This window comes from Tympanuchus pallidicinctus, unplaced genomic scaffold (genome assembly GCF_026119805.1).
Source record: "Tympanuchus pallidicinctus isolate F22 unplaced genomic scaffold, pur_lepc_1.0 scaffold2, whole genome shotgun sequence".
NCBI classification, from domain to species: domain Eukaryota; kingdom Metazoa; phylum Chordata; class Aves; order Galliformes; family Phasianidae; genus Tympanuchus; species Tympanuchus pallidicinctus.
Genome location: NW_026294721.1, coordinates 17,296,828 through 17,322,966, shown reverse-complemented (window position 1 = coordinate 17,322,966; position 26,139 = coordinate 17,296,828). Strand labels below are relative to the sequence as shown.

The window sequence follows — 26,139 nt, the reverse complement described above, 5'->3', positions numbered from 1 at the left end:
GACCACCGTTTTCCTATCCATTTTTCTTTGTGCATTAATTTCTGTTACACATCTCCAATACAGCCATTCCTTGGCTCTTCATCAGCAGCCTCCACATCATTTTAGTGAGTGCCTAAAAAATCCCAGAATTTCTGTCTAAGTGGTCTATAAAATTCCCATTTCTGGCACTGTGGTTTTATCTTTTTTTCCGCAACACTTGGTAGGTATCCAACGCAGCCTAACAAGGAAGAAAAATGCAAAGGAAACGTTCTTGAACGGTAATGCTTCTGCTTTGTTTGCCTAATGGCAAATTATCCCTGCTTGGAGTTATTATCTGCACCTTCAGAGATAATTATGGCACAAAGAGTTTTCATTAGTGCCACTCCCAGTTGTGTAACAAAGGCACTCATTCCAAGCTAGCGAGATGCTGGCTACCCACGGTACTGCAAGATGAGAGAATGCCTTCATTACCACCAGCAGGAAGCAAGTGCCAAGTAGGAACCATCCTCTGCAGGCAAACACTATTTAATTTTAATAGACTTCTTCCTATTTCAGCAGTTACTTATTTTATTTCCTACCCAGTTCACATCCAAGAGAAGGATGACACCTTGAGCTGAAGCCACAGGGTTGATTGTCATCTGGGAGCCGACAGTACATGGGGGAGAACTGCTCTGCTGCTAAGAATGCTGTGTTTGCTCTTACAGACACAGAACCACAGCACGGCTGGGGTGGAAGGGTCCTCTGGATCCCCCTGGTCCCACTCCTGCTCCAGCATGGACACCAGAGCAGGGGGCTCAGGCCCACACCCCATGGCTTCTGAACATCTCCAAGGAGGGGTCCCACAGCCTTTGGGCAGCCTGTGCCAGCACCTGCACAGCATAGGAATGCAAACCAGCTTGCACCTGGCGCTGCTTGTCCTGGCCCTCTATTTTCTGCACTCTCCCTTTAGGCATTCATACACATTGATGGGGTCTCCCTGAACCTCCCCTTCTTCAGGCAGAGCATAGCATTGTGGAATATCTTGAGTTGGAAGGAACCCACAAGGACCGCAGACTCCAACTCCTGGCTTCACACAAGTACCCAGAAATCAAACCGTATGTCTGAGAATGTTGTTCTGATGCTTCTTGAACTACAGCAACCCTGTGCAGTGCCCACCACCCTCGGGTGAACCTTTTCCTAACATCCATCCACCTGACCCTGCCCAGACACCCTCCAGATGCAGCCTCACCAGTGCTGAGCAGAGAGGGAGGATCACCCCTGCTGATTTGCAGGCAATACCACGCCTAGTGCAGCCAAGAATACCCCAAGCTTCTGAGCAGCTTACAAGCCCGCCATGGGACTTTTTCCATACCTGACCTCTTCAGCATTTCAGTGCTGAGCAGAGGAAGACGGGCAGTGACTAGAGCTGCTTCCTTGCTCTGAACCTGACTCAAAACTCAGTCATTACAGCAGAAAATGAGGATAGTGATGCCCTCCCAGCATTCCCCTCTAGGTTTCACATATGCCATACCCAACTCAACAGACCTCTGGTCCCTCGTTTTGGGAGGCCGCTGCAAGTGCGGGGAGCCTGCAGTGGGCACAGCCCTGTGGGGACATGGTCAGGGCTGAAGGAACATACAAGGAAAGCAGAAGCAAGTTCTTAGCTATAAAGCAGGGCCATCATGCTGGATTTGTTAGGAGGAGAAAGCTCTGTGAGTATCTAAGCCCTGGCTGAGGTTTCAGTTCTAGGAAAAGGATCCAGAAAACATATCTCAGTGCCCTTGTGTTTATTAAATAAGGAACCTGTTTAAATAGTGTCAACCAGCTGAAGCAAAACAATACAGACCAGGGGAGACTGTGAGGCAGAGCTCTGCATTCCCTGCTATTTTTTAAGCTTTTTTTTTTTTTTCTTTCCCTTCTCTTTTGTACGCATTTCTTTGCTTTTTGCAAAGTAGTGAATGTTCTTAGAATTTCTACTGAACGCAGGGTTTTTCCACAAGACATCAAATGTTTACTGACATTCAACATAACTTCCCTGCTGCATCGGTTTGTCAAATATTTATTGAAGAAGAGACAGACTTCTCTGCTGTGTGCGGAGCTGAAGGAGACAGGGCTCCAGGTCCGGTATGGAAAGAGAGAGAGAAAGCCACAGGGCTGCATTTGTCCTGTATTGCCTTTGTGAGATTTGTAAGGGATCAATGGGAGCAGTGGATATTCAGAGATGCAGTGAATGAAGGCAAAACTGAGGGTGATGTTCCTGCAGCTGGAAAGGTTGTTCTGCAAAAAGTGAATACAGGGCTGGGAGAGAAGCTAGAGGGCCAGGCGTGAATGAGAAGTTCAGCCTAGTAAAGCAGGTGGAAATAAAATAAATAAAATTGCAATTATAAAAAGGAAGAAAGGGCAATGTGAGACGATCATTGCACCACTTGTCGGTTCTGAGCTGTTGCAGCCATGTTGTGGATGAGAGAAAAGGCAGCTGGGTGCCACACATTCCCTCATTTGAGGAATTTGAACTGCACTGTGTGGTACTGCTCTGTTCTAGTCTAACTGATGGGCTCAGAATTACAGACCTCCAAAGATCATCGAGGCCAACAATTAACCTAGCACTGTGAGCATTAGAATCCTACACTCCCAGAAACCAAAGCCCTGCCCGCCCCATCTCCAACAATTTTTGCTAAATGCCTTTCACACAGGGCTGAGTGCTTGTGTTGACTGACAGCCCACTACATGCCCCCTTCCCACAAGTTGGCTTCACTAGTAGCAATTTGCGAATGGAGATTTGGTTAGACCACAGCACCACGTACATTAAATTACTCTGCTAACTCCACCCAGAGCAGCATGGTTTTAAATTGACAAAAACCTACCAAAATGCAATTTCATAACTGATTCATGTTGCGTCTGCGCTCCCTCCAAATTTAGTTTGAGCAATGTTTCCTAATCTAGTGCTCCATAAAACAAACCGAGGAACTTTGATATTTTCCCCATCTGCCTGGGAGCCCAAATGCAGCCATCTGCGCAACTTCAGGCACTGCTTTGGAGCCAGGAGCTGTTATCTGCTGACGTTGTCCTTGGTCCTCTCAGAGGAACACATTTGTGCTCTGAGTGCTTCTCTGTGGCTGTGGGATCTCTCCATCTGTGTGAACGTTATCTTAGATAGCAGTTGGAAGGGCTTTGAAAAGAAACCGGACTGGTAAACGTTACCTTTCTTCACCTGCCTGCTTAGAAACCTTTTTCTTTTTTAACTGTTACATTTCCTATGTGGCTTGAGGTCCCTTTGCCAATTTCTCAGCGTTAACTTCCTCTCTCCAAACCTCTTATCCCTCCTACAACCAGCCTCTGGTTTCGGCGATTTTCCTTTTCCACATGCAGTACAGCACAGCCGGTGCTCTCACACCCAGCTTGCTCACAACAAATCATCGTCAGCAATTTTGCCCGACTATTTCCGGAAAACAAAAGCGATTGCTCCTGTTGCACTTTGGTGAGCCTTGAAAAGGGATAAACCTTACAAGAAAGATTCCAAGTAGAAGTGCAGAACACCCGAGGTGGCACCGACCACTTGGAAACCTTGCGTGCTCCAAGAGTCAGTTCTGCTCCAGACCCAGCTTGGGAACCCATCCAGTCCTGCTTGTTCTGTAGGTTCTGTTGTCAGCAAGAGCTTTGTCCGGGTAAGGATAGCAGAATAAAGCAAAGCTTGCCTTTCCCTGGGCATTCATATTAATTTTCAACTGTTTGCTCCCACTGGTCAGAGCATCACTGCACTGCATCACAGGGCACTGCATCAGTCCAGAATCCTGCTCAAGCACTTCCAGCAGGGGCTGTCGACCATCAACTCATTTACGAAGGGGATGGGGCTTGGGAAGCTGCAGAAACTGAAGCCTCCTACCCCACTGGTAGGAATGTAGTAGCCCAGCTTCCCTTATACACAAATCCATTCCTAGGCATTTCTGTCTCCCGATCATTACTGTGGGCCGAAAGCACTGCAGATGATGGTTCCTTAATACCAAATAATTCAGACTTCTCCAATGCAGGGCTATAATCCACTCCTAGAACATACAGCTCAACGGGGAAGTGGAAGTTTATCAAGAATTTTCCTACTGAAATACCTAATTAAACAGATTTTGAAGGAAATGAACCAATGACAGTGAACCTTTTTTGCATGAAAAAAAACAACCATATCTAGTCCAAGACAGAATTTGTGGTTTCAGAACAGAGAGAATTTGGTTTTAGTTCTATGTGATCCTGCTTCAGAATAGGGACTTAATTCTCAGTTTACCACCCACTGACGGGTTACCTGGAAGACAGACTTTAAACCTCACTGATCTGAGGCTTTACCAATGCCCATGACGTAGAAAAAAGCAGGGATATAGATGATGGAACCCTACAGCAACAATTACTGTACTTCAGTGCAATACAGGAGCGGAGATTGTGTCCATCTTCACATTCAAAGCAAGTATCTCAATCAGACTTCCTTCTTTTCCAACCCCTTTCCCCATCATTTTACTTTCTGTACAGGACCCAGTAAAACATGAAATTGGTTAAGATCAGATAATTTCAAGATGATCTGACCTTGGGTCTGAGCTCCCCCAGTAAATACGTCCTACATCATTTGATATTTTATACCCGATCTTCTTGGCTGTTCACCCATTGCCAGAGAACAAGGTTGTCAGTTCTGCTTGAGCCCAACAGCTTATTATATTCCTTATTATAATTTGTCTATTAAATTATTTTAATTTTCCCCATTTTTCACTATTAGATTTCAGAATTAAGCGTTTCGTAAGTTCGGCCCATCATAGAGACTCCTTAACTCATGTTTGGCAGAAGGTTTCACGAGCAATCATTCCTCATATTGAATCAAGATCATCGTTGGTCAGTGCAAAAAGCCAAAGGACTGCTGCCTATATCAGAGGTATCACTCAGATTGAATGGCTGCATCTAATACATGACTCAATTACCTGCCCTGGAATTTCCATCTACCTGGTTTAAAAGCCAGCATTCCCACCCTGCTGTTACCTGTTTCCTCCTGCCCTATGCAATGGTTTGGTGCTACTTACATTTAACTGAAGGTCTGAACTCACTGCTTCAGCCTCAGCCTGGGATCCGGGCAAATGGCCTTCGCTTCAGGATATCACTGCATGGGGACTGTGAAATTTCTGCAGGCCAATGGAAAATGTCTGATTTGCACTGAACTCATCATACTTTGAGAGCACTTCACCAACTGACCAGCACTGAAGCATTTTAAAAAGGGACATTCTCATAGATACGTAAATGATGCATTAACTGAAGATAACAAGGTAGACATCAATGTGGTTGGTGTTCACTCCAACAAGACCAGCTGCAAAGACTGTGATTGTCACAACAGGACAAAAAGGGTGAGGGAAAGAAAGAAGTTACATCGTAACACAAGGGAAAACAGGTTCCCAAAGGTCTGAAATACCAAGAAATGAAAGGCAAAGTGCTACCCACGCTTCAGACATTTTCTCCAGACAGCTGGAGGATCCAGCTGCAAAGACAATTCTCACCATACAATTTTTGGAAGTTTTGGCTGCATGAAATCTCCTTGTTGCTGCAAAGCTAATCGCATACAGGTACGAACTCCACCTTATCTATTGCATTGCCAGCCTCACTTCCTGTGAGAGAAGGATATTTTCGTTTTCTAATTTAAACACATTTATACTGGTAACTCCTGTTCTGTATCATTCTACTTAGTAGCTGAGAGAAAAAAATGTGCACAAGTAGAACTTTATCAAAATGTACAATCCCAAAGCCTAAACATTCACCTAACTGGATTTTTCCTCACAAAATAACAAAAATAATAATCTTTATCAGCATTACCTGCAGGCTAAATTAAAAACAGACCATTTTCCTGGACCATACAATTTGAACTTTATAACTATTACATTTCCAAGCTAAAACCGCTTGTCAAAAATTGATTTAAAAATCTAAAGCATTTGAATGTGCAAAATTGGCAAGCTGACATCAACTTCAGACTCATGCACTGAGCTCATCCCTTTGGGCAGATCCCAAACACCAGATGTCCCCTCAAACCAGAGCACCCTGCAAAGAGAGGGATGGAGCAGCACAAGGGCGCTCAGAGCACTTGCACACAAGCCCACATCAGGCCCTTCAGAAATAATTTGATTGGCTTGAAACACTACAATTTGTGGTCACTCGTGCACAGCACAGACTCAAAGACATTTTCACTCGGCAAAGATAACCAACCTCCTCCTTCACTGAGAAGCTGGCTGCTTCCTTTGTCAATACTGGATTTAATTATTTTTGAAGATCACTATTTGTTTCTTTGTAATGGTTTTGTACAACATTCTGGTTCGCATTACAGCAGACTGCTGGACTGTAACCCCTCAGCACCTGTACTTAATCACAGCTCGCTTTGTCACTCTTGCAAAGAGATTCCACAGAATTATGTTCACTTGTGAGAAATCCTTATTGAAAACTCTTGCTTTCAAAGACAAAACATAGAAACGCTTAATTAGAACCAAAAGGAGCACAGTAAAAAAAGATATTGCTGAATCTCTCTCACACTTCTTGTTTTGTTTTTTGTTTGTTTGCAATTCCCAATTACTTTCTATGAGGCACCAAACACAACCACCATGAATCCCGTCTGCCCTCTCCCAGTCTCCACAGTCAGATTGCTGGCAACGAGTGCTCAAACGGAACTTGAAGCACACACAGCTAAGAACAAACTGAAAAAGTACAAATACCAGAAAATACATTTAAAGAAAGTATTAAAATAAATTACTGGGGATTAAAGGTAACAGTGGAAGCTAACAGAACATTTGTCTTTTTGGGGATTTTTGCCTATCCACATAGTGCTGCATGGGCACCCTTCTGCAAGTCAAGAAAGTAGACGGAAATGCACTCTGTAACGCACACAAAGTACCACACAAAGTTACCTTGAACGGAGACCAACGACAGGTTTGAAGCCCTTTGCTGACAGGTTTGCTGCGAGCACGCCGATGGCACTGTTTTAGCACGTGCCATTTCACAGCACCTTGGCTGCATTAGCTCTGAACAGATACAATTCTATCGAAATTATCAAAGTTAAACAAGCTCTGCTATTGGAATAAATAAATAAACAAACCTTGGGGCTCCAGACAGAATTAAGTACAGATTTTAAGAGTAAATTACGTTTGTGGCTAGTCAGCTATTAAGAGACAGTTTCCAGGCAGAAATCACAGGCTGTACACATCTGTGCTTTTCTCCCTAACACAGCTGTGAAGATTTTTCAAGTACAACTATGAAGGCATGATATCAAATTCAGAGAGCAGCATCACCACTTCTTCAGACAGCATAGCTTTCATCTGCAGAGAATGAAGACTTTTTATCAAGCAAAACGAATTGCACAATTAATATTCAGTACAAACATACTTTAAAATAAGCAATACACCGTGTAGCTTCTCATGCTACACTCAGAAGCACGTGCTTATCAGAAATAAATATTCTTTGTGGGCACGCTAATTAAGCACGGGGCATTGAGAAGAGTAACCCTGTCCCGGATCTGAAATAACAGATATGCCATGCAAACCCCCAAATGAATCCTTTCCTCCAGTCCTACAATCTGACACTACTCTTCGAAATCTGTATTTCTTCATACAAGATGAACACAACCCTACTTCTTCCAACTCTGCCAACAGGAATGCTCAGTCAGTGACCGTTCTTTTCACCAAAGCCTCAGAAAAGATCTGATTTCTTTTCTCTTCCAGAAAAGCCAGTTTATCACTCCAGAAACAGACTTTCAACTGTATTCAAAACAGTTCTGAGGTATAACCTGATCACATCGTGCTGTTTCAAACAGCAGAAGTTCTACCAGCGCTGAATTTCTGGCTGTTTGATAGCCAAGAATTGCATTTACCTTTATATGTTTCAAAAATACATCTGAAATATTTCTTTATAGACAGAAGAATATGCTTATGTCATCAAAACTCTCCCTTTCTTGCTTCTCTCCACATCTTAACAACCACTCCAGGGCCCACCACAGTCTTACAGTCGAGCAAGTTTTGTACCACACCAGTAGTTCTTCCGCAGTGATACATTTCTGCCACTCCAAATTCTTTTGCTGCTGCATCCATTTCCCTTCTATAAGTCCTAGAAACTTTTCTTTAAACTCTCCACTGTGACTGGAAGCTAAAATAAGGTATCAATTCTAGTTATTCCTCTTAACCCTTCCAGAGTAGTACCTCAAAAAGGAATAAATAGCCTCCTAAATTTCTATGGGTCTTATTAACAGAGAAATGCCTGAAAGTCTGTAGATAAGAAAAGGATGAAAATAACTCGGGTCAGTGCTAATTGTAATAATAAAGTTGCTAAAGTTAAACAATTAAACACGGGTTTTTTTTCTTATTTAATAAATAATATAAAAAAGTGAACTTTTGTTACATTATTGGAAGAAAAAAAAAAAAAAAAACAGCTTCTTATCTAACTCCAGCAATTATACAAGCCATAACGAAACAGACTCAGATTTGGAAGCCAGCTTTTTTGGTGGCCATTCCATATCCCGTTTAAGTGGAGTCCAGTGTGCACAGCCTCACAACTACTGATGACTTTTCCACTCCTGGGCTTGGTCTTCTTTATGTCGTTCTGGTTCCACAGATGACCTCACTGTTCATTTGCAACAAGAAACCCCGAAACAAAGACACTCTTTAGTTAAAATTGAAAAAAAAAAAAGCCCACAAAAACGTGGCAAAGATTCAACAGGTGATCAATCGTAATTACTTTGACGGAATCATCGTACAGATGTTCAGTTCGGTTTGTCACATCAACAGTAACATGGCATTGTATCTTTAGCCTTGTAGAAAAAATGCAGCCTGATATTATATGCACATATACACACACAGTACACTTGACAAAAAACACTTACGTGGTTTACATTTCACTTTTATTTAATCCTCAAAACTGCCCATATTGCAGGGTTTGTTTTTTTTTCTTGATGAAATATGGAACTGAGCAGTTAACTCTACAAAATTATAGTAAAAACTTGCTCATTTTTTCTACCTTATTGCTAAGAAACTTTACAGGTGCACAGTTTGTAAAAATAACCCTTTTAAGACTGAATGTATATACATGCTACAGGATTATTATTATTTTTTTTAATGATATTAGCATAGCACCTCCATACGGGGCGAATGCAACATTGAACACAGAACATTTACAAAGATAGAACAGCTCCTTTATAACCTCTAAAGGAAAGAAATAGTTCAGTCTTAAAAGGGTTAAATAGAAACCCTAATATAATTCTTCTAACAAAGCTGCCACTCAATCCCACAGTACAGTGCTTGAAAACAAAGTCAAAAGTCTGGCACAGGCAAGTACACACATTTGTTCAGTACTCATAAACACAGCTGCTTTTGAAATAAAGTAAATAATATGGTTAATAATTGAAGAGCATCTAGTTTCAGGATGGACACCTCTACGGAGTCATTTAATCTACGAGTGGGCAGTTTACTTCCCATAGATATTTTGTTTTACTTGGCGTTAATATTTTGTATACGGGAATTCACAGATTTACAACTTAAGTTCACATCTTTTCATGTAACCATTCTGATCTCACAAGTCTGTGCAATGAAAAGAAGTACAGAATAGAATTACTAACATGATCGTGGGATGCCCTCAGGGCAAATAATTAGGAAAGAACAACAGCAGCAGCAGGTTATTAAAGACTATGCTAGTGTTGAATTCTGAAATGCAGTTCCAAACAAAAGAAAACAAGAAAAGGCAGAGCTAAATCTGAGCACTTAATTTGCTTTTTCATCCTACAGTTGGAACTATAACAACATTCTGAACACAGACTCAGTTTCTATGTATACAGAATTAACAGCAGACTTCACAGCTAGACTTGAACAATTATAATTGTTTCATACTGAAACATTCTAAAAGTAGTTGTATCAAAACGTTGAGATATTGTGAATATCATGAAAATTGGTTAAAAGCTCACAAGGCCAATAAATGTAACAGTAACACCTCAAACAGGAAAAAGTTCAGGAGGATTATATGTCTGAACAACAGGACATCTGAACAACAGTAAGGACTTGGAAGACCATTTCTGTACTACAAAGTAACTACTGGCAAAAACAGTGCCACAAGCCCAAAGGAAAAATGGGGTTTTAAATGGTCTTGTAAGCACAACTTAGTAATCTGTTTTTCACCCAGACAGCTGTAGTGTGTAGAACAGCAGAAATAAGGCTAGGTCATTAGGTTCTTTACAAGTCAAGGAATATACCTATTGGGCAAAATTATTGCAACTAAACTGAATATAAAAAGTATTGCATTTACATGTAGAAATTTTCAAACAATGAGTACAAAAGCAGGTGTCAAGTTCTGAAACGCTGTTTAAAGTATCCTCTGAAGGTCAAAAGACTCACTATGGTTTGCCTATTGTGTGTATATCGTGGTTTGTTCTTGGATACCCTTCTGAATTCAATATATGCACCACTTCAACTCTCAGTCTAATTAGCGATGAAAATCTGTGGCTTCTGAATTAAACAGTGCTGTAAGATACTTATGTGCTTCAAACGAAAACACTGTGAAATGATTCCTGCCACAACAAGACCAACATGAAGCTTTATAACATATACACAAGTAAACAGATCTGCAAGTAAATGCCAGTAAACAGTTCAAAACAGAGATAAGGCCACAATGAATTCTGCCCTTGGTCACTGAAACAGAGATGAGGTGAGGCAGTATCCACCAGTGCTAAGGACCAGCATTGTGACTATGTCATGGGAGTCTGTTTCATAATACAGCAGAGCAAATATGAAGGCCTGTGGTAGGATACAAGCACGTTTCAGAAGGACAGTGGCACTGATTTAAACTATCAGCTAAATATGTTTTACAACCAATTTCCTCTTTTAACCACACTGTTCTCACAGTGGAGCACTAAAACAAACAGGTAAAATGGAGCGTCGGAGTACACAAACATGGTGCAGTGAAAATGCTTTAAAATGTTGGTGGGTGTTGGAACTGGAGTAAGTGGTCAGAAATAAAAACCCTATGAAAATGGTCAACAGGTAAGCTTGAAAGCAACGCAGTGTAGGAAGCCACAGGTTCACATTTACACAGCAGTTGTGGCTCATGCTTCAGGGAATAAAAAAGGCTGAACACACCATAAAATTCATATTTTGGCATTTCAAGATCACGCTATCAGAACTTGTCCTACGATTCTATGCCTAGTTCTGTGACTATGAATGAACTAGTGGGATATATTTTCAATTACAGACGAAACAGGCAGGTCTGCAAGGAGAGCTAAAACACAGCAAAGTCAAAATGAAAAACAAACACAACAACCAACAAAGTCAAAGTGCAAATGAGCCTTAAATTTATGATGGAGAGAAGACTTGAATGTTGCACAAGCTGTTGGCAGGGAAAGAGAAACCCATAGGAAATAAGGATGGGAGGAGTTGACATCTTCATAGTGCTTTTATGATTTTCTATTTGCCCATTCCTAAGTAATAAAATTTACTTTAGTTATTATGGTATGATCACCTCACAATGAAAGCACGTTCTCAGTACAAGTGTTACACTTAAGTTTGGCCTAATTTACCAAACACTATGAAGAAAAACATGCTTGTTGTGACTCTTAGCCATCAAGGGCATCACCTACCAATCCTATTTGTAGCATATACTTCTCATGGTATTTTAGTTACATGCCAACAAGACAGAAGACATGCTGCCAAATGAAGTTATTGGGAACATTCCACTTTTGAAATAAAACATTTAACTTACACTTAATACAAATTATGTACAAGAATAGAAAAACCTGAACAGATTCTGAAACATTTTCAGATGCAATATGACTGTGAAAGAAAGAGGGAGAGTAACCCAGTAACAACCCTTCAAAAACACCAACGTATGCCTGTGACATGAACAATCATTAACATGACTGCATGAGATGTCACCTTTAAAAAAACAAAACTCATGTAATGTTAGAACCTCATGAATTATCACTATAAATATATATTTAAAAAAAAGGAAAACAGAAATAACTATTAACAATGACTGAAAACAGAGCACTAAAGTTAACATACATTGCATGTATTGCAGGCAAGGCAGAGGCATTTTTTAAAGCTTTTGCACAGACTTCATATAATCTTAAAAAAAATATGCTGGCCTTTACAAGGTTCTACTTGCTGAAATAAAAACAATTTCAGTTCATAAAAAGTCACAAGACTTCAGTTTAAAAAAAGGAACAGTTCCAGCCACAGACCAAAAATATATATACTTTTTTTTAAAACTGGAAGAGTATGGTAATTAGATTATACAAGCATGGTCAGGCTTGGAACCTGAATATACTTCGGAGCAAAAGCTCAGAGAACAAAAAATATAAACTATTTGGTAACAAAAGTGTACTATATGTTGTGATACAAAAAAGGTATGGTGAAAATGTACCTTTTATACTAAAGCTTATACAAGTTCCTTGGTCCATAAAAACTATGTTGTGTTCATGTTTTCTAGTTTGCTCAACATGTATCCCAGCCACATTTTTATTTCTTGCCCATTTAAAAAAAAAAACAGCTGAAAAATAGATTTTCAATAAAGTTCTTATGTTTTGGATGTTTGTTTGTTTTTTTTTTTTATTGTGGCTTCTATATTTAAGATTAGCACTTGCAGGTAACCAGGTTCGAAATACCATCATCTAAAATGGAAAGGTGTTTTCCCATGAAACCACAAAAATTGTTCAGTTCTCTTGAACGTAGCACTTAAAAGTCAGTTAGAGTCCAAACAAACAACGGTAGTTAGGAAACTACAGTTGCTGTAGATGATGTGACGTTGGTTGGATTTGTGCTGACATTTGTGTAACTTCCCTCGCTGTTTGCATTTGTTTCACTGGAAGCCATGAGGCTTGAGTTGGCTCTGAGGATTGCTCCAGCAGCACTGCAGTGTGGTCGTGGCCCTGGTTCTGGTGTGTATGTAAAGGTAAGGCTGGTGGAGTAAATTATGCCATCGTTACGGACCAAAGTTACTGGAACTTGGACTGGTTGACGGACCCACCTCCAACCCTCTCGAAATGCAGAAATATCTGGAACAACACATAGCATGCTCTCTGCACATCTGAAAAACAGGAGAGTCAACTTAGTAAACAAAACTTAACCTTAAAGAATGAGCATACACTATGAAAAACATCCCATACAAGTAGTAGGAAACACCATACCTGTACATAGTTTCAGCTTCCACATCGCCAAACCAGACACGTAAATTTGGAGTGAAATTCTGTCCTGTAAGTTCCAACATTGCTACATCCCCGCCGCCATTCAACTGGATGAGGGGACGAGGACAATAGAAGAAAACCCACAAAAAAGAAACACTTTAATTAAGAAGAAAAATACCCTAGAAAAATTCTTTTTAGTGCACATATGAACTGTAAAATGTGCTACTGGTATCAGTTGGATGAAACAAAAATAAACAGACCTACATAAGTGAACTGTAAAAAAGTAAACTCAAAAAGATATTACCAAACAAAGAACAACATCTTCCAGAGAACACTAGGAGAGCTTTAAGTTATTCAACAGCAGATAGCACATTTTCTTAACACAGTTTCAGCCTCATAATGTTTGATGAGTAAATGGCTGTTTCAAGAGTCAAAATGCTTTTCTAAATAACCAAAAGGGAAGTGAAAGTCCTAAAGATATCACCACCATAGTATTCTAAAAAATAAAATTCTTAATGTATAGAGTAATATTATTATTATTCATGTGACCAATATTAATAGTATTCATGTGATACACATTCTGAAATGCAGCTGAACAAAATCATTGCAATGTAGTTATCTTATATAAAGCTGATAGGAATCTTCTCCTACAGTAGCCCACAATAGCACTATAACATTTGAATCACTATGATAAGAATAATCTCATATGAAAGAGTTTATGAAAATAAACAAACAAATACATCACTTACTTGAAGACTTTCTACAACAGGCACAGGTGTCACTGGAGCATGGACAGGTCCCATCCCCTCATAAAATGTGTACTCTGCTTTATCTGTGCTAATGATTGTCCAAGAAGCTCCATCATTAATCATTTCTTTATTTGGTTCTTTTGGGCATGGAGTGGCCTTAAAAAGAAAGTAAGTTTGAAGTCTGATCTGTAGAACTGTTTGACAGACGGAGAGCTAAAAAGCATCTCAGTCAGTAACAATATCTATTATTTTCATCATATGTTTCTCCATCTTTAACCTCCAACAGAAAGCAGCGAATATTTCTCATGTTATGAATTATACCTGGCCAAGCACCAAGCACTTATTTAAGAACAAGAACTTGTTCTTTATCTACAAAAAGATAAAAAAAACAAGCTAATATTCCAATGTTTGTTCAAAGACATGGAAGAAGCCAAAATGAAGACCCTGACAATAAGCTAGAAACTTCTGCTATCTCTTTGTAAATCACGTAGCATCAGTTTTACATCTTTGTGTACTGTTTCTTTTATGGCAGCAAAAGCCCACTCTGAACAATTCCATTATTTTGCAATACAAAAGTTGTGCACAGGTTAATCACAGACAGAAAAAAAAAAACAGACGAGAAAACTTTTAATAGCTAAATTCTGCTTGCTTACATAAAGTTTTAGGGGCATCTTGATATACAACCATCCATCCAATCAATTATATTACTTTACTCTCAAAAAAACATTAGATAAACTTCACAAATCTAACACAAATTGGCTAGTTGAAATGAAGTCAGGACCAAAGCTGAATTCAGGCAGACTCTTCATTCTGATATGATCAGATTAAAAACTTCTACTATAAAATAGCTTGCAAGACAGATAGCACAGTGAGGACAGTAACCACTGACCTTTCCCTGCTTAATACCCAACCGATATTTTTATTAGAAGCATATGAAATGTAAAAATTACTAGCCCAACTTCAAAAGAGAAACTGTTGTATACTATTTTGACAAAGGACATTTTCCTGCTGGCTTGAGTGGACAGACATGCTTTAACTCCTACCAACAAAAACACAGATATCAGAAGTGAACAAGATCCTTGGCTAGCTCCATCGTTTCTGCTAAACACCTGATTTGAAGTAGAAAGAAAATGCCACAGATGGGGTTAAGGCAATGGCACAGGCTGGCCAGAGAAACTGTGGATGTCCCATTCCTGGAGGGGTTCAAGGTCAGGAAGAAATGGGGCCCTGGGCAACCTGATCTTTTAGTGGCAACTGAGCACACAGCACAAGGGTTGGAACTAGATGATCTTTAAGGTCCCTTCCAACTCAAAACATTCTATGAATCTATGACTTCATAAAATGACCAGGTCTGCCTGTTTCTATAAACAGCATCTACTAATGCTGCTCTTAGACAATGACTACGCTCTGATCAAGCATGGCATTATTTACAATCCTTTCTGTAGCCTGCAGATATGAGTCTTTGAAAAGAGATCTGACTGGTACACTCCAGTAAACAATCTCAGCTCTTTTTTAGTAGTTCATGCTGAACTGCTGGCTTAATATACCCCTTCTGCTTTAAGTCTTCTATTTCTTTATACAGGGATGTTTTCATTCACTCATGAAAGAATTGTGGTTTTTCACTCATGAACAAGTGGCTCTTCTTCCACAAAGTGAGCACAGACTGGCTAGACACCTACTTCAGAAACTAGATTCAGCGATCAATATTCAGTGAAAGATGGCACATGTGCTTTCTTCCCCAGTCTTTGTCTTCTGGTCCAAGAGAAGAAACAGATAAAATGAGATGTCTTTCCTGACACTGGCAGCAAGATTTTATATATATTTTTTTATATTTTGTCATGATTCCAGTTACCAAAAAGTGATTACAGTCTGATGTGCACGTTAACAGATTTTATTCAACAAGCAGAATAAAAAAAGAGTGGAGTGTCCTTTCATCCTTCCACATGGAAAGTTTGGATCTCTTTTCAGACTGGGCTCCGCAAGTATCATGATACTAAAGAGTGTTAGTATGCCCCTGCAGTTCCACAGCCATTTCCAGCAGCTGTCAGAGTAGCACGAATTCCTTGTTCATTCAGCCTTCCCACAAAGCAGTTAGAAAAAGATCAAACAACAGCAAGGCTGACTCTGAGACAATGCAATTCCTGTTTCATTGCTCTCTTTTCTTCCTGGCAAAGATCCATTCTGCTTTACAAGAAAATACATTGATAGATATCTCTGCTATCTCCTAGTGGAAGAAATGACAGGCCTTGTCCACTTCTGACCTTTAGGTTACGAATGCTTCCTGAAATACTAACAAAGCTTCTTGTATTCTATCCTAAATTGTGATAGTGGAAAGAAGTTACCTGAGACTTTACCAATCTTTCTTGCCTCCTCCCTTAAAAATGCTAGCTTTCCACTTCCCTGTTTCTACCTTTATTCCTCTGGAAACCAGAACTGTTCTAAGAAATTCCTGATCTTTTGTTGCCTTTCTTGGAATACAGTATTCTCTCTCAATACCCTTTACTATTTGAGCAGCCCTGGATTTTTAAAGAGATCTCTCAGTTGAGATTAAATCTGATTACCACTCCTGCTATTGTCTGGAATTACCACAGTAGAAGTCTGCTAAAAGCACACTAACACACACAAGACTAAAGCAGCCTGCTGGTATATTAAGAGACGTCAAAGCAAAATGCAAGCTATTATTTTTTTAGGCAGCTATTTCTTCGGGTTGTTTCCCATAAAAGTAACTCACTGGGGATAGTTTTTTCCACCTATGAAGAAAAATTACTGAAGACAAATTAGCACATTATTTATTGACAAATCAAATTTCTGCAGCTTTAGTCTACTATTTACACTTAGCCAAGAGGAAGACAATTCAACACTGCTAAGTGCATCATGAAAGGCTATAATGAATTCTATTTGCTGATTTTTCAAAAGAAATATTCTCATTCAAAACCAACTACAAAACTGGCATTCATCTATATTTGTAAATATTTGGGAAAAGTCTGCAACCATGCTTTTCATCTATCAAAATAAGTTAAACAACTCACTTGAAATTGGATTATTCTCTCCTGGGAAAGGCACAAATACATTCTCTCAGTGTCTTTAAGGTAAAATGCACATTTATGGAGCTGTGATACTGGATCATCTGCATCCAATAATGCTGTTTGCTTATCTACTTTTCGAATGATCTGTGAATGAAAGTTGTATGCACATTTAGGACAATTTCTGTACCTCATTACATTGAAGATTACACTGAAAATTATGCATGTAATGTTAAGTAGAGGAAGTGAACAATCATAATTTTCAAGTTTCCAAGCCTCCTGTGTTAATAACATCAAATTCATAATTTCTAATAATTTTTCATCAAGAACACAATATTCCAGTTGCAATCAGTACTACTCCCTCAAAATGCAGTATGCGTATATATTTCACCTTTTTCCTCATTCCAACAGCAAGAAAAAAGAAGTCTGAGATTCAGCAAAATCTACTTTTGGTTTGTTTCTTGACAATGAAAGAAAAGTAGGTCAACTATCAGTAGTCTTCTACAGAAGCACATGCTTCCAACACTGATAGTATCGATTAACATTCTATGGCAGACTGGCTGCTGAACCAAACCAGTTGAGAAATAAGGATCTACTCTAGATGTATTGAGATGGCCTTAAACATAATACTGCAAATACAACAATCACTGGTTATCTTAACAGTTTCCTTTAAGTAACATTTAAATGACCAACTGAAAAGAACAATTGTTACTGGCACAAAAAAAATGTTGACTTAGTTCAGAGTATTATTTTATTTTTAAAAATTCAATTATTCCCTTACAGGCGGTGGAAATATGTTGGAATACTGGAATTTTATCTCAACTTCTAGAAAAAGTTTAATATTTCATGTTATAAAACATCAGCAGAAGCAACAGCCATAGTGTTCAAAGATTTCTTAGCTAACTATCTTCTAGCTTCAAATCAGGAGAATACTTTTAAATCGAGGCTGAAGTCAAAAAAAAAAATTGTCCTACTGGTCGCAAAGCCTTGAAGTATTGATATTGAATAATGAATAAAGTATTTTGCTACAGTGGGACCTACATCACTGTTTTTTAAAAAGACCTACTTTTTTTTTAATGACAGCTTGCAGATTAACCTACTTAGGTAGGTTTGAGTCTTGAAAAGTTCCTTGTGCTTAACTTACAAGCTGTTCTTTTAGCATTAATCTGCAGATATAAAAATACGCTTTCATTGAAACAAATGTCATTTTCATATAAAATGCGTATTACTAAAACTAAGTGTACAAAGCCACAACTGTAAAGAGTGAAAACCCAATTACAAATAACACTAAGCAGCCACACACAAGTTAACTTTAACAGTGGAGGAATTAAACATTACCAGTCTTGGGAGTGCCATGCCAGTAACGGAGCATACAAGTTTGACAGTCTGCCCATAATGAATGTAGCCATCTCTCACCGTGAATTCTTCTCCTTCCGATTCATCATCATCCACTGCATGAAAAAGGAAGTTCCACATTACTTGCTTAAATAAATGTTTTTCTCAGTACGAGGAACACTTAATACCACACTACTACATCAAATATACATTTGGTAACAAAACAAATCTGTGCTTGGGCAATTAATAAGGAAGAAAAACAAAGGACTTTTTTTGTGCGGGTGGAGGGAGGGAAGTTAAAAATATATATTCCTTCATTTTTACTTACAGAGGTGAATGTAAAATGCTCCCCACTGTTGTGAACTGGCATGGAAATTACCGCCTTCTACGTGCAAATATCTGGTGCTAACTGTTTGGGATCGAAGTCTATTAAATAGTGCCACTTTTGTCCCTGATGCAATACATACTGCAAGGAATACATACAGACTTCAGATTATAAAATTACTTCGTTATTATTACAAAGAAAAGTAAGAAGTCACAAATACAATAAAATAAGTCGATGAATATTGGAAATCAATAAATAATTCTCAATTACTGATTGAATTATCTGATACTTATATTTGTGACAGACCAAAAAGAGTTACAAAATTATAAGAGGGAAACATATAGAGGCTGTTCTCCAAAGACATGCTAGTTCACTAAATTCTGCTACTTGGCCAAATGGGCCAGTGCTTGCCAGCTGAAAATTCTCCTTTCACAGCTTTCAAATAATTGATTATTTGAACAGAAGCATTAGCTTACCCTTGAGAAATATTTAAGACTACTCTCAGTGGTCAATGCATTTGAAGTATAAAGAAAAATTATTCTTACAAATCACAACCAATTGAAATGAAAACAGACAAATACAGAAAATTGTAACCATGCAACTTGAAATTTTCTCAGATCTGAACTTTCTCATGACTCAAGAGGGCGAAAGGCTGTCTGCGCCCCTAAAAAAATTCAGCTACTATCACTGTCAGCAATACAGGCACGTTTCTTCTACTGTTAATATTTACTACTGAAAACGCTTAGTTCATATTCGCTGCCCATCAAAACTATCTGAACACAAAGTCAACAGTGCATACTCTGAGCCCACGGGCGTAAACTGCACAGCAACAGACCGCCTTTATTCATGTGGCAAGCTAGCAGCCCCGAGATCCACATTCCATAGGAGAATGGGTTCCAGCCCAACACAGGTGGAAGAGCCCTTTAAAGCACTAGTGAAGAGAGAAAAACAAAAAAAATAATGGCATCTCTTGAGGTGCTCCAGTGGTAGCAGGCAAAAACTTCGGAGAAAAAGCAAAAACGCTCCCAATAGCACCAGAGATATCTTCAGTTAAAAAATAGGGCAAGCAAATCAACCTGGGTGAAATATCATCATACAGATTTCTTAACCAATTATTTAAAAGTGACCATGCAAAATATATTAAAAATAAAATCACAAAAATGGCATGAGACAGAAAGAAGGTGGCCGTGACATGAAGAGGTACAGTCTGGGAAACATGGAAGTATTCCTACCACAATCTGAAAGTTATCTCTTCACTACTGATCAAAACATCCTAAGCACCAGATCAAGGCAGCTTAAGGGATTCAACAGCTTAGAAAGCTGAGACAGAGCATTCCTTATGAATTTGCTTATAAGGATTTACTCCTCAGAATAAAGGTTTTGGGTGGATCTTTTGCATTTACTAAATAATTGTGAATGTATAAAACTAGACAGTATAATCAATATAGGAACATTTTAAAATATACTGCTGTGTTTTAATTGAAAGTTTCATATTTTATACTGTTGTCACATCTCAATAGATTAAAAACAAAATGGAGAAAAAATTGCTACAGAAAGAAAAGAACTGTAAAATACTTACAGTCTGCATTTTTCAGCGACTGCTTCTTTTTAGAAGGCTTGGAGATGACTTTGATTCGTTTACTGAGGAACACACCGATGTCATCACTATTGCCATAGAACATTTTTACTGATAGCATGAAGTGCTTTCTCTTGTCTGAATCTGATATGTATAACGTTTTGGCAGTGCAATAATTCTGTGGGTAAAAACATATTATTGTTCCCTTTTTCAAATTAGCTCAGTACAAGGAGCTCCATATGTAATTGTGAATGGAAATGGTGTACCAGTTTCTCAAACAGATCAAAAATTGCTTTCTCCTCTCTTCCCCACTAATAACAACACTTGACTTTTTTTTTCTCTAATATGTACGGAATCCTTCCATATGGAAATCATTTATAAACTACTTTTTAGCTTTGTGAAGTACAGCATCTTACTTCAGTAATTCATTTCCTTACTAAGACCGGAAAGCAGGTGATTACAGACTGTAGCTGTATCAAAGCCACATCTGAGAGGGTAAGAGCACCACTAAAAGTTACATTCAAGTACGGCTATAAAGTCAGTACAGCAGATATGCACAAGAAACTGCTTGTGCAAAAACAAACAAACCAACAACAAAACAACCAAAAAACACAAATGAAACACCACCAGCACCACCACCAAACATTAAACCAAGCTTTCCTTGAAAGCATTGGAGAGGATTGAGTTTTGAAGTCATTGGAAAGTTACAAAGAGCTAAATGCTTAAGCTAGGCAACAAGAAGAGATTAAAGACCTCCAGAAAGACTTCAGCTATCTTTCATTTCAAGAAACAAGTATATACAAGAGCAGTGTCCACCTTGGTATAACAAACATGATTCTGAGAAGTTATACTAAAAAATCTTTAAGCCATACAACCTGTAGTAGGATTGTGTGAAACCACGTGCTCTAAGCTGTAAGGCAGACATGGCATGTATTCTGTGACAACTCCCACAGTTAGTAATTGCTCATGGAAGTAACAAGTCAGTTTTCAGAACCATTCAAAGAATCTGTTCAAATCCAAATAATCTAATCCGTGGTGACCAACTTGGTGACCTTGACCTTCCACGGCAGCAACATGAAGAGTAAACACAATATGGAATTTAGATGGATTCCATTATATATTTGGAAGAAAAGAAAAAACAACACACATGCAGTAACGCATAAAACATTTCTAAGGAGATGGTGCTGCAAATAAAATGTAGTAATCAGCTAGGTAATATTGCATAATTAGACAACCAGATAAAATGAGCTCTTACGTGCTGCCAGATTTACTCCAGTTGTTTAAGTCACCACAAATATGTTAAAAAAATCTGGTAGGAATTTATGTTACTCTATAGTACTCTGTACTATACATATAAAGCAGCACTTAAAATGTTCTTTTATGCAAAGGAATTTAATGACTACTTCAGCAGCAGGTGTTGTTCAGATGCTTCCTTGATATTATCCATTTGTGCAAACCAGTAAGACAGACAAGGAGTTTTGGCAAACAACCTTACTTCAGTTAACCACTGAGGCCTACCAAATAACCTAACAGAACTGAGTGGAGACCCTACAGATGAAAAGTTAGCACCATGCTGTAATTCCATGAGCCACATCCATTGACTCCATCGTCTTGTATATCTTCTAGGCTTTTTTTTGAATGACTCATGTAGTATCTGCTACAGAATAGCTGAAATTACAATAAGCCAATGCATGCCCTGAAAGACACTGCATAGTTATAACATCCTTTGTGGAGGTCTTAATGCATTATTACACTCCTACCTTTCCTTCCAAGTTCAGCTGCTGCATTTCTTGGTCACTGTTTCCTATTCCAATGAAGGCGCAGGGTTGTGACTCTTGCTCAGTGCAACCATCCCGTTCCATTTGCTCTTTTTTTTTCTTCCATCCACTGCCCATAAGATACACACACGGAGGGGGACAAAAGAACCTGAAAATGAAAAACATATTGCAAGATTACATCCAATTTTTAAGGAAAAAATAAAAACAAGCATTCAAACTGTTATAGACCCAAAGCTTTCTCAGTCAATCTGGATGTTCATTGCACTTTATTATCTGTATGCTTTTCATTAGCCTTAAAGATTTTCTGAAACACAAATCGAAAAAAGAGAAAAAGGAAGGAAAAACAGCATTAGATGCCCTGTCACTGAGCATGTTTCCATTTCAAGGAAATAGAAAAGAAACTCCATCTCTGTAAAATAAAAGCATTTTTTACCCTCACAAAAAGGAAATTCTCCTAAAGAAAGCAGAAGTCTTCCAAGTGATGACAATGTTTTGCTTTTGTAATCAACATGATTAAGACACATCAGTACCACCAAGTAATTTAATGAAAATCTAGCAACTGCAATTTTTAAATATTTAGGCTTTTATCATTAGCAAAGGAAAAGGAGGGAGTCTATTCTGTTCAAACACAAATTTATTTTCTGTTTATAAACAAATCAGGTGCCTTGAGCAGTAATTGTAAGGTATGGTATACTCTTTAGCAGTCATTCTAGATGTTATTTTAAAGCAAAAACTTCAAAAGAAAAACATCTTAATGCCATGTATCAGCCTCGAAGCTTCCGCAGCCTTAAGTGCTTTTGGATTTAGTTTAACCTAGAGGTGAGGTGTTTTTAACATTATTTAATTAAAACCAAAGTTGAAAAAGCGAAAGAATTATTAGCATACCATAATTATAAAAAAACTAAAGAGGCACGAAAGGAAAGGAAAACTGAAAAAGTTTCTTATTCCATTTATTTGACACTGAAGTGTAGTACTTAATTTGGCAATTCTGACATTCAATGACATTTCCTACTGTATTCCTGTAAGTAGGTACGTTTTCAAAATGTGATCTGGAACAACTGAATTCATGGATAAATTCTTTAAACACTACATAAGCTTTTATTAGCATAAATCAGCTTTATTTTGAAAATTAAATTTAATAAACTTCAGCACTTCAGTCCATCAGCACAATTATCTTTCAAAGACATAAGAAGCTTTTTTAAGTAACAGATTTCTAAAAAGAGGAAACCAAAATCCTGACTTAACAGTCATAATAAAAACACAAACAGTAAAAATCCATAGAAGTAAATGCAAAGACTGATAATCATTTCAGTTAGGGCACATAGCCAATATTTATTCCTTGTTCATAAAACAAAAAATAGTTTTTAAAGATTCTACTGCCATTCAAAGTTTCAGTGGTTCTGATAACCAGCAAAAATAGACACTTGCAGGCAAACACCAAGTGATCTTGAAAAATTTTCACTGCTAATTTATTTGGCATTTCAACTTCTCACTCTTTCTAAAACACATCCAAAATGATTATATGTAACATACCACATGGCTTAAATCTCTAAGCAAATCTTTCAAACCACAACACTCTCCATGGTTTGAAAAAAAAGATTGCCTGCAAAATGTTATTTGTAGAAAGTAGACCTCTATATGAGGTCAAAAAAATCTGCATGTTTGAAAAACCCATTAATTTCATTAGTGGAACTGCTCACACAGACTGCTTTTCAAACTTAATTCAGAACCAAATGCTGTATTTCCTCCATTACAATAATCCATTTCACCAGAGATGTACCATAACAATTATTTGTTCCTTTTATTGCCTTCACACTGTTGTCAAGGATATAAATGGAATATAAAATTAACTATGGAATTATGAGTTAATGGAAATCTGTTTGTAGAATTGAGCTACTCAAAGTTCACCAAACAATATTTTTTCATGTGCTTATTGCATCAGTGTTAACTATTTGCATTTGATTCTCTGGAGGTAACTATGAGCCAGATGAAGGCTCTGGGATTTTTTTTCCTTCCAATTGAACATGCAGAACACAGAACCAACACAACAGGTAGCAACTTGCCAATTTGCAAAACAGATGTTTCCTGACGACTCAGGAACCTGAAAACCTACACAACAAACTAGCTCAAAAATAAAATGTAACACTTCTCCAGCAGTCACACAAGACAATAATTTCAGTAAAGCAGTCATGAAGTAAAATGCTGGAGTTTATAGTTATCTGACACCAGAATGCATTACTTTACTGCTGTAAGCACAGAAGTTGAAAACAACCTCAAACAGAAACAGTAAATAGAAATAACTGTTTCTTATGAAACAGCATATAACGTACACCACTTCCTTAGCTTATTACATGTCTTTTTCTCATTTTTTGCTACCTGACATCTGTTCCTGGTTTCTTAATGACAATGCTGACTATCTCTGCAGGACATATTTAACATCCTTATGGAAATCTCTTACACATTTACCCAAGTATTTCTCTTCCTACTACAAAATTTCGATCACCAGACCAGTAATGCATTCCCTGCTTTTCACCTGCACTCATTTCATAAATTAGATCAGCACAGACTATGTCACCTAATTTCTCTCAAATGCTCATCTACCAAATAGGAAAGACAATCTTAAGAGAATTTACATTTGCAATGGAAAGTACACAATGACAATGGCTAAAGTAACAATAAAGTACCCAAGTGTAAGGTGTTTACAGAAACAACATAATTCATATCACTTTTTTCAGCCCATACCTAGATGCAAATACCACAGTTATTGCTAAAAACCCTTTTTTGAAGATCAGCTACTGATGGCTGAAAATTCTGGGTAGTTGTAGGAAAACAGGGAAAAAAACCCCAAAAAGCTAGCACAGTGATTATGGCTATATTATTATACTCATTGTGTCATGTGTAGGAGGCTTACTTTTTTCTTTGAGAACTTGGAAGTAAGAGGTGCAGCAGTTCGAGATAAAATCTTGTATTTATATTACTGGTTAGAAGACAAAAAAATCCCAAACTTCTTATCTTACCGATTTTCGACTTTATTCTAAATCAAGACCTCTACGTACCTACAGCCACGAGGTGGCAGTAAAGACCCATAAGAAACAAGTTTTTCATCTTTACAAACAAAAACAGAGAAAAACACTGGAAGATTCCAAACAAAGATTACCAAACAAAGAAAGAAACTCTCACTTAGACCATTTCATGACAGGCTAAACCTACAAAACAAGAAAAGAGCGAGTTATCACAGTCTGAACAACCTTCCTTCTCCATCACTTTGTACTTATAACCACAAGCACTCATGTATAGAAAAGGTTAATTATAAACTTCCTTTTCAACAGGTTTCCAAGTTTGAATTGGGTATTAAAGGGTATTAAATAATGTGACTTAGGTACATTTAAAATAACTATTAGAGAAAGTTTCTCATTAATAAAACATTTTCCACGTAAACAGGATTATAAACACTCACAAGTTGGCTTTCAGATACCCATGAAGAGGTTTAAAAAATAAAAAAAAATCACCTCCCCAAAACAGCCCATGTAGGTAATTTCCAGTAATGGTGATGGGAAAAATGGTAGGACAATGTTTGGTGGAACAAATGAAACTATTCCTCCTTCAACTTTTGATTTACAGAGCCTACCTCTTTTTTCTTTAACCACAAACTAAAATAAGACTGAGTGGGAGGCAAAAATTCTTCTGAAGTATTAATCTGACCTACAGTACGAAGAAAATGATAGGTGCTAAGGGGAAAGGCAGCTGCCTCTGGTTGCTCTGAGTTTGGTCAGAATTTTTAGGACAAGAAGTAAGAGTGGAAAATCATGAAGGATGCAACTGCCTATCAGGATTTATAACATCTTCTAACTTTTCTCTGTGCTACAAGTGGACTGATAACTATTTAATCAGCAGTAAAGCAAAAAAGTACATTTGTCCATAAGGTAAACATCCAACAACTTGATTTGAAAACCACAAATATCTATTAGGGATGAACTCTGTAAGCTCCTCCATTAATCAAGTATAGCAACCAGGAATATCATAGACAAAACGCGCTCTGTGTCTGTTGGTGTTTCTGGACAAGAGCTGATTCATTATCTCCTATTTGCTGATTTAAAACACAATGGTTGACAGACTGAGCCAGGAAAACACTTTTGGATACCGGGTCTCTAAAAATACTTCATATATTTAATGACAACATGTACTCAGTGCTCTTGTGAACTCCTAGTTTACCTTACGTACAATGCTTTCCTTACA

The 26,139-nt window shown here is 38.1% G+C and overlaps 1 protein-coding gene across 5 annotated transcripts in view; it reads right to left on the bottom strand.

Moving 5' to 3' along the window:
• Positions 1-12,524: 12,524 nt before the first annotated feature.
• Positions 12,525-26,139, bottom strand: part of RBPJ (recombination signal binding protein for immunoglobulin kappa J region) — a 143,760-nt gene continuing 130,145 nt past the window's right edge. For 4 of the 5 annotated variants that reach the window (XM_052683317.1, XM_052683318.1, XM_052683316.1 and 1 more), the window contains exons 4-11: positions 21,886-22,051; positions 20,129-20,303; positions 18,553-18,690; positions 18,228-18,340; positions 16,896-17,036; positions 13,867-14,022; positions 13,121-13,224; positions 12,525-13,020 (exon numbers count right to left, since the gene is read on the bottom strand). In XM_052683317.1, coding sequence (XP_052539277.1) covers positions 12,705-13,020; positions 13,121-13,224; positions 13,867-14,022; positions 16,896-17,036; positions 18,228-18,340; positions 18,553-18,690; positions 20,129-20,303; positions 21,886-22,051 — 1,309 coding nt within the window. In that variant the 3' untranslated portion in view covers positions 12,525-12,704. The remainder of the gene's footprint in view (positions 13,021-13,120; positions 13,225-13,866; positions 14,023-16,895; positions 17,037-18,227; positions 18,341-18,552; positions 18,691-20,128; positions 20,304-21,885; positions 22,052-26,139) is intronic. The other variant, XM_052683320.1, reaches the window with a different exon arrangement.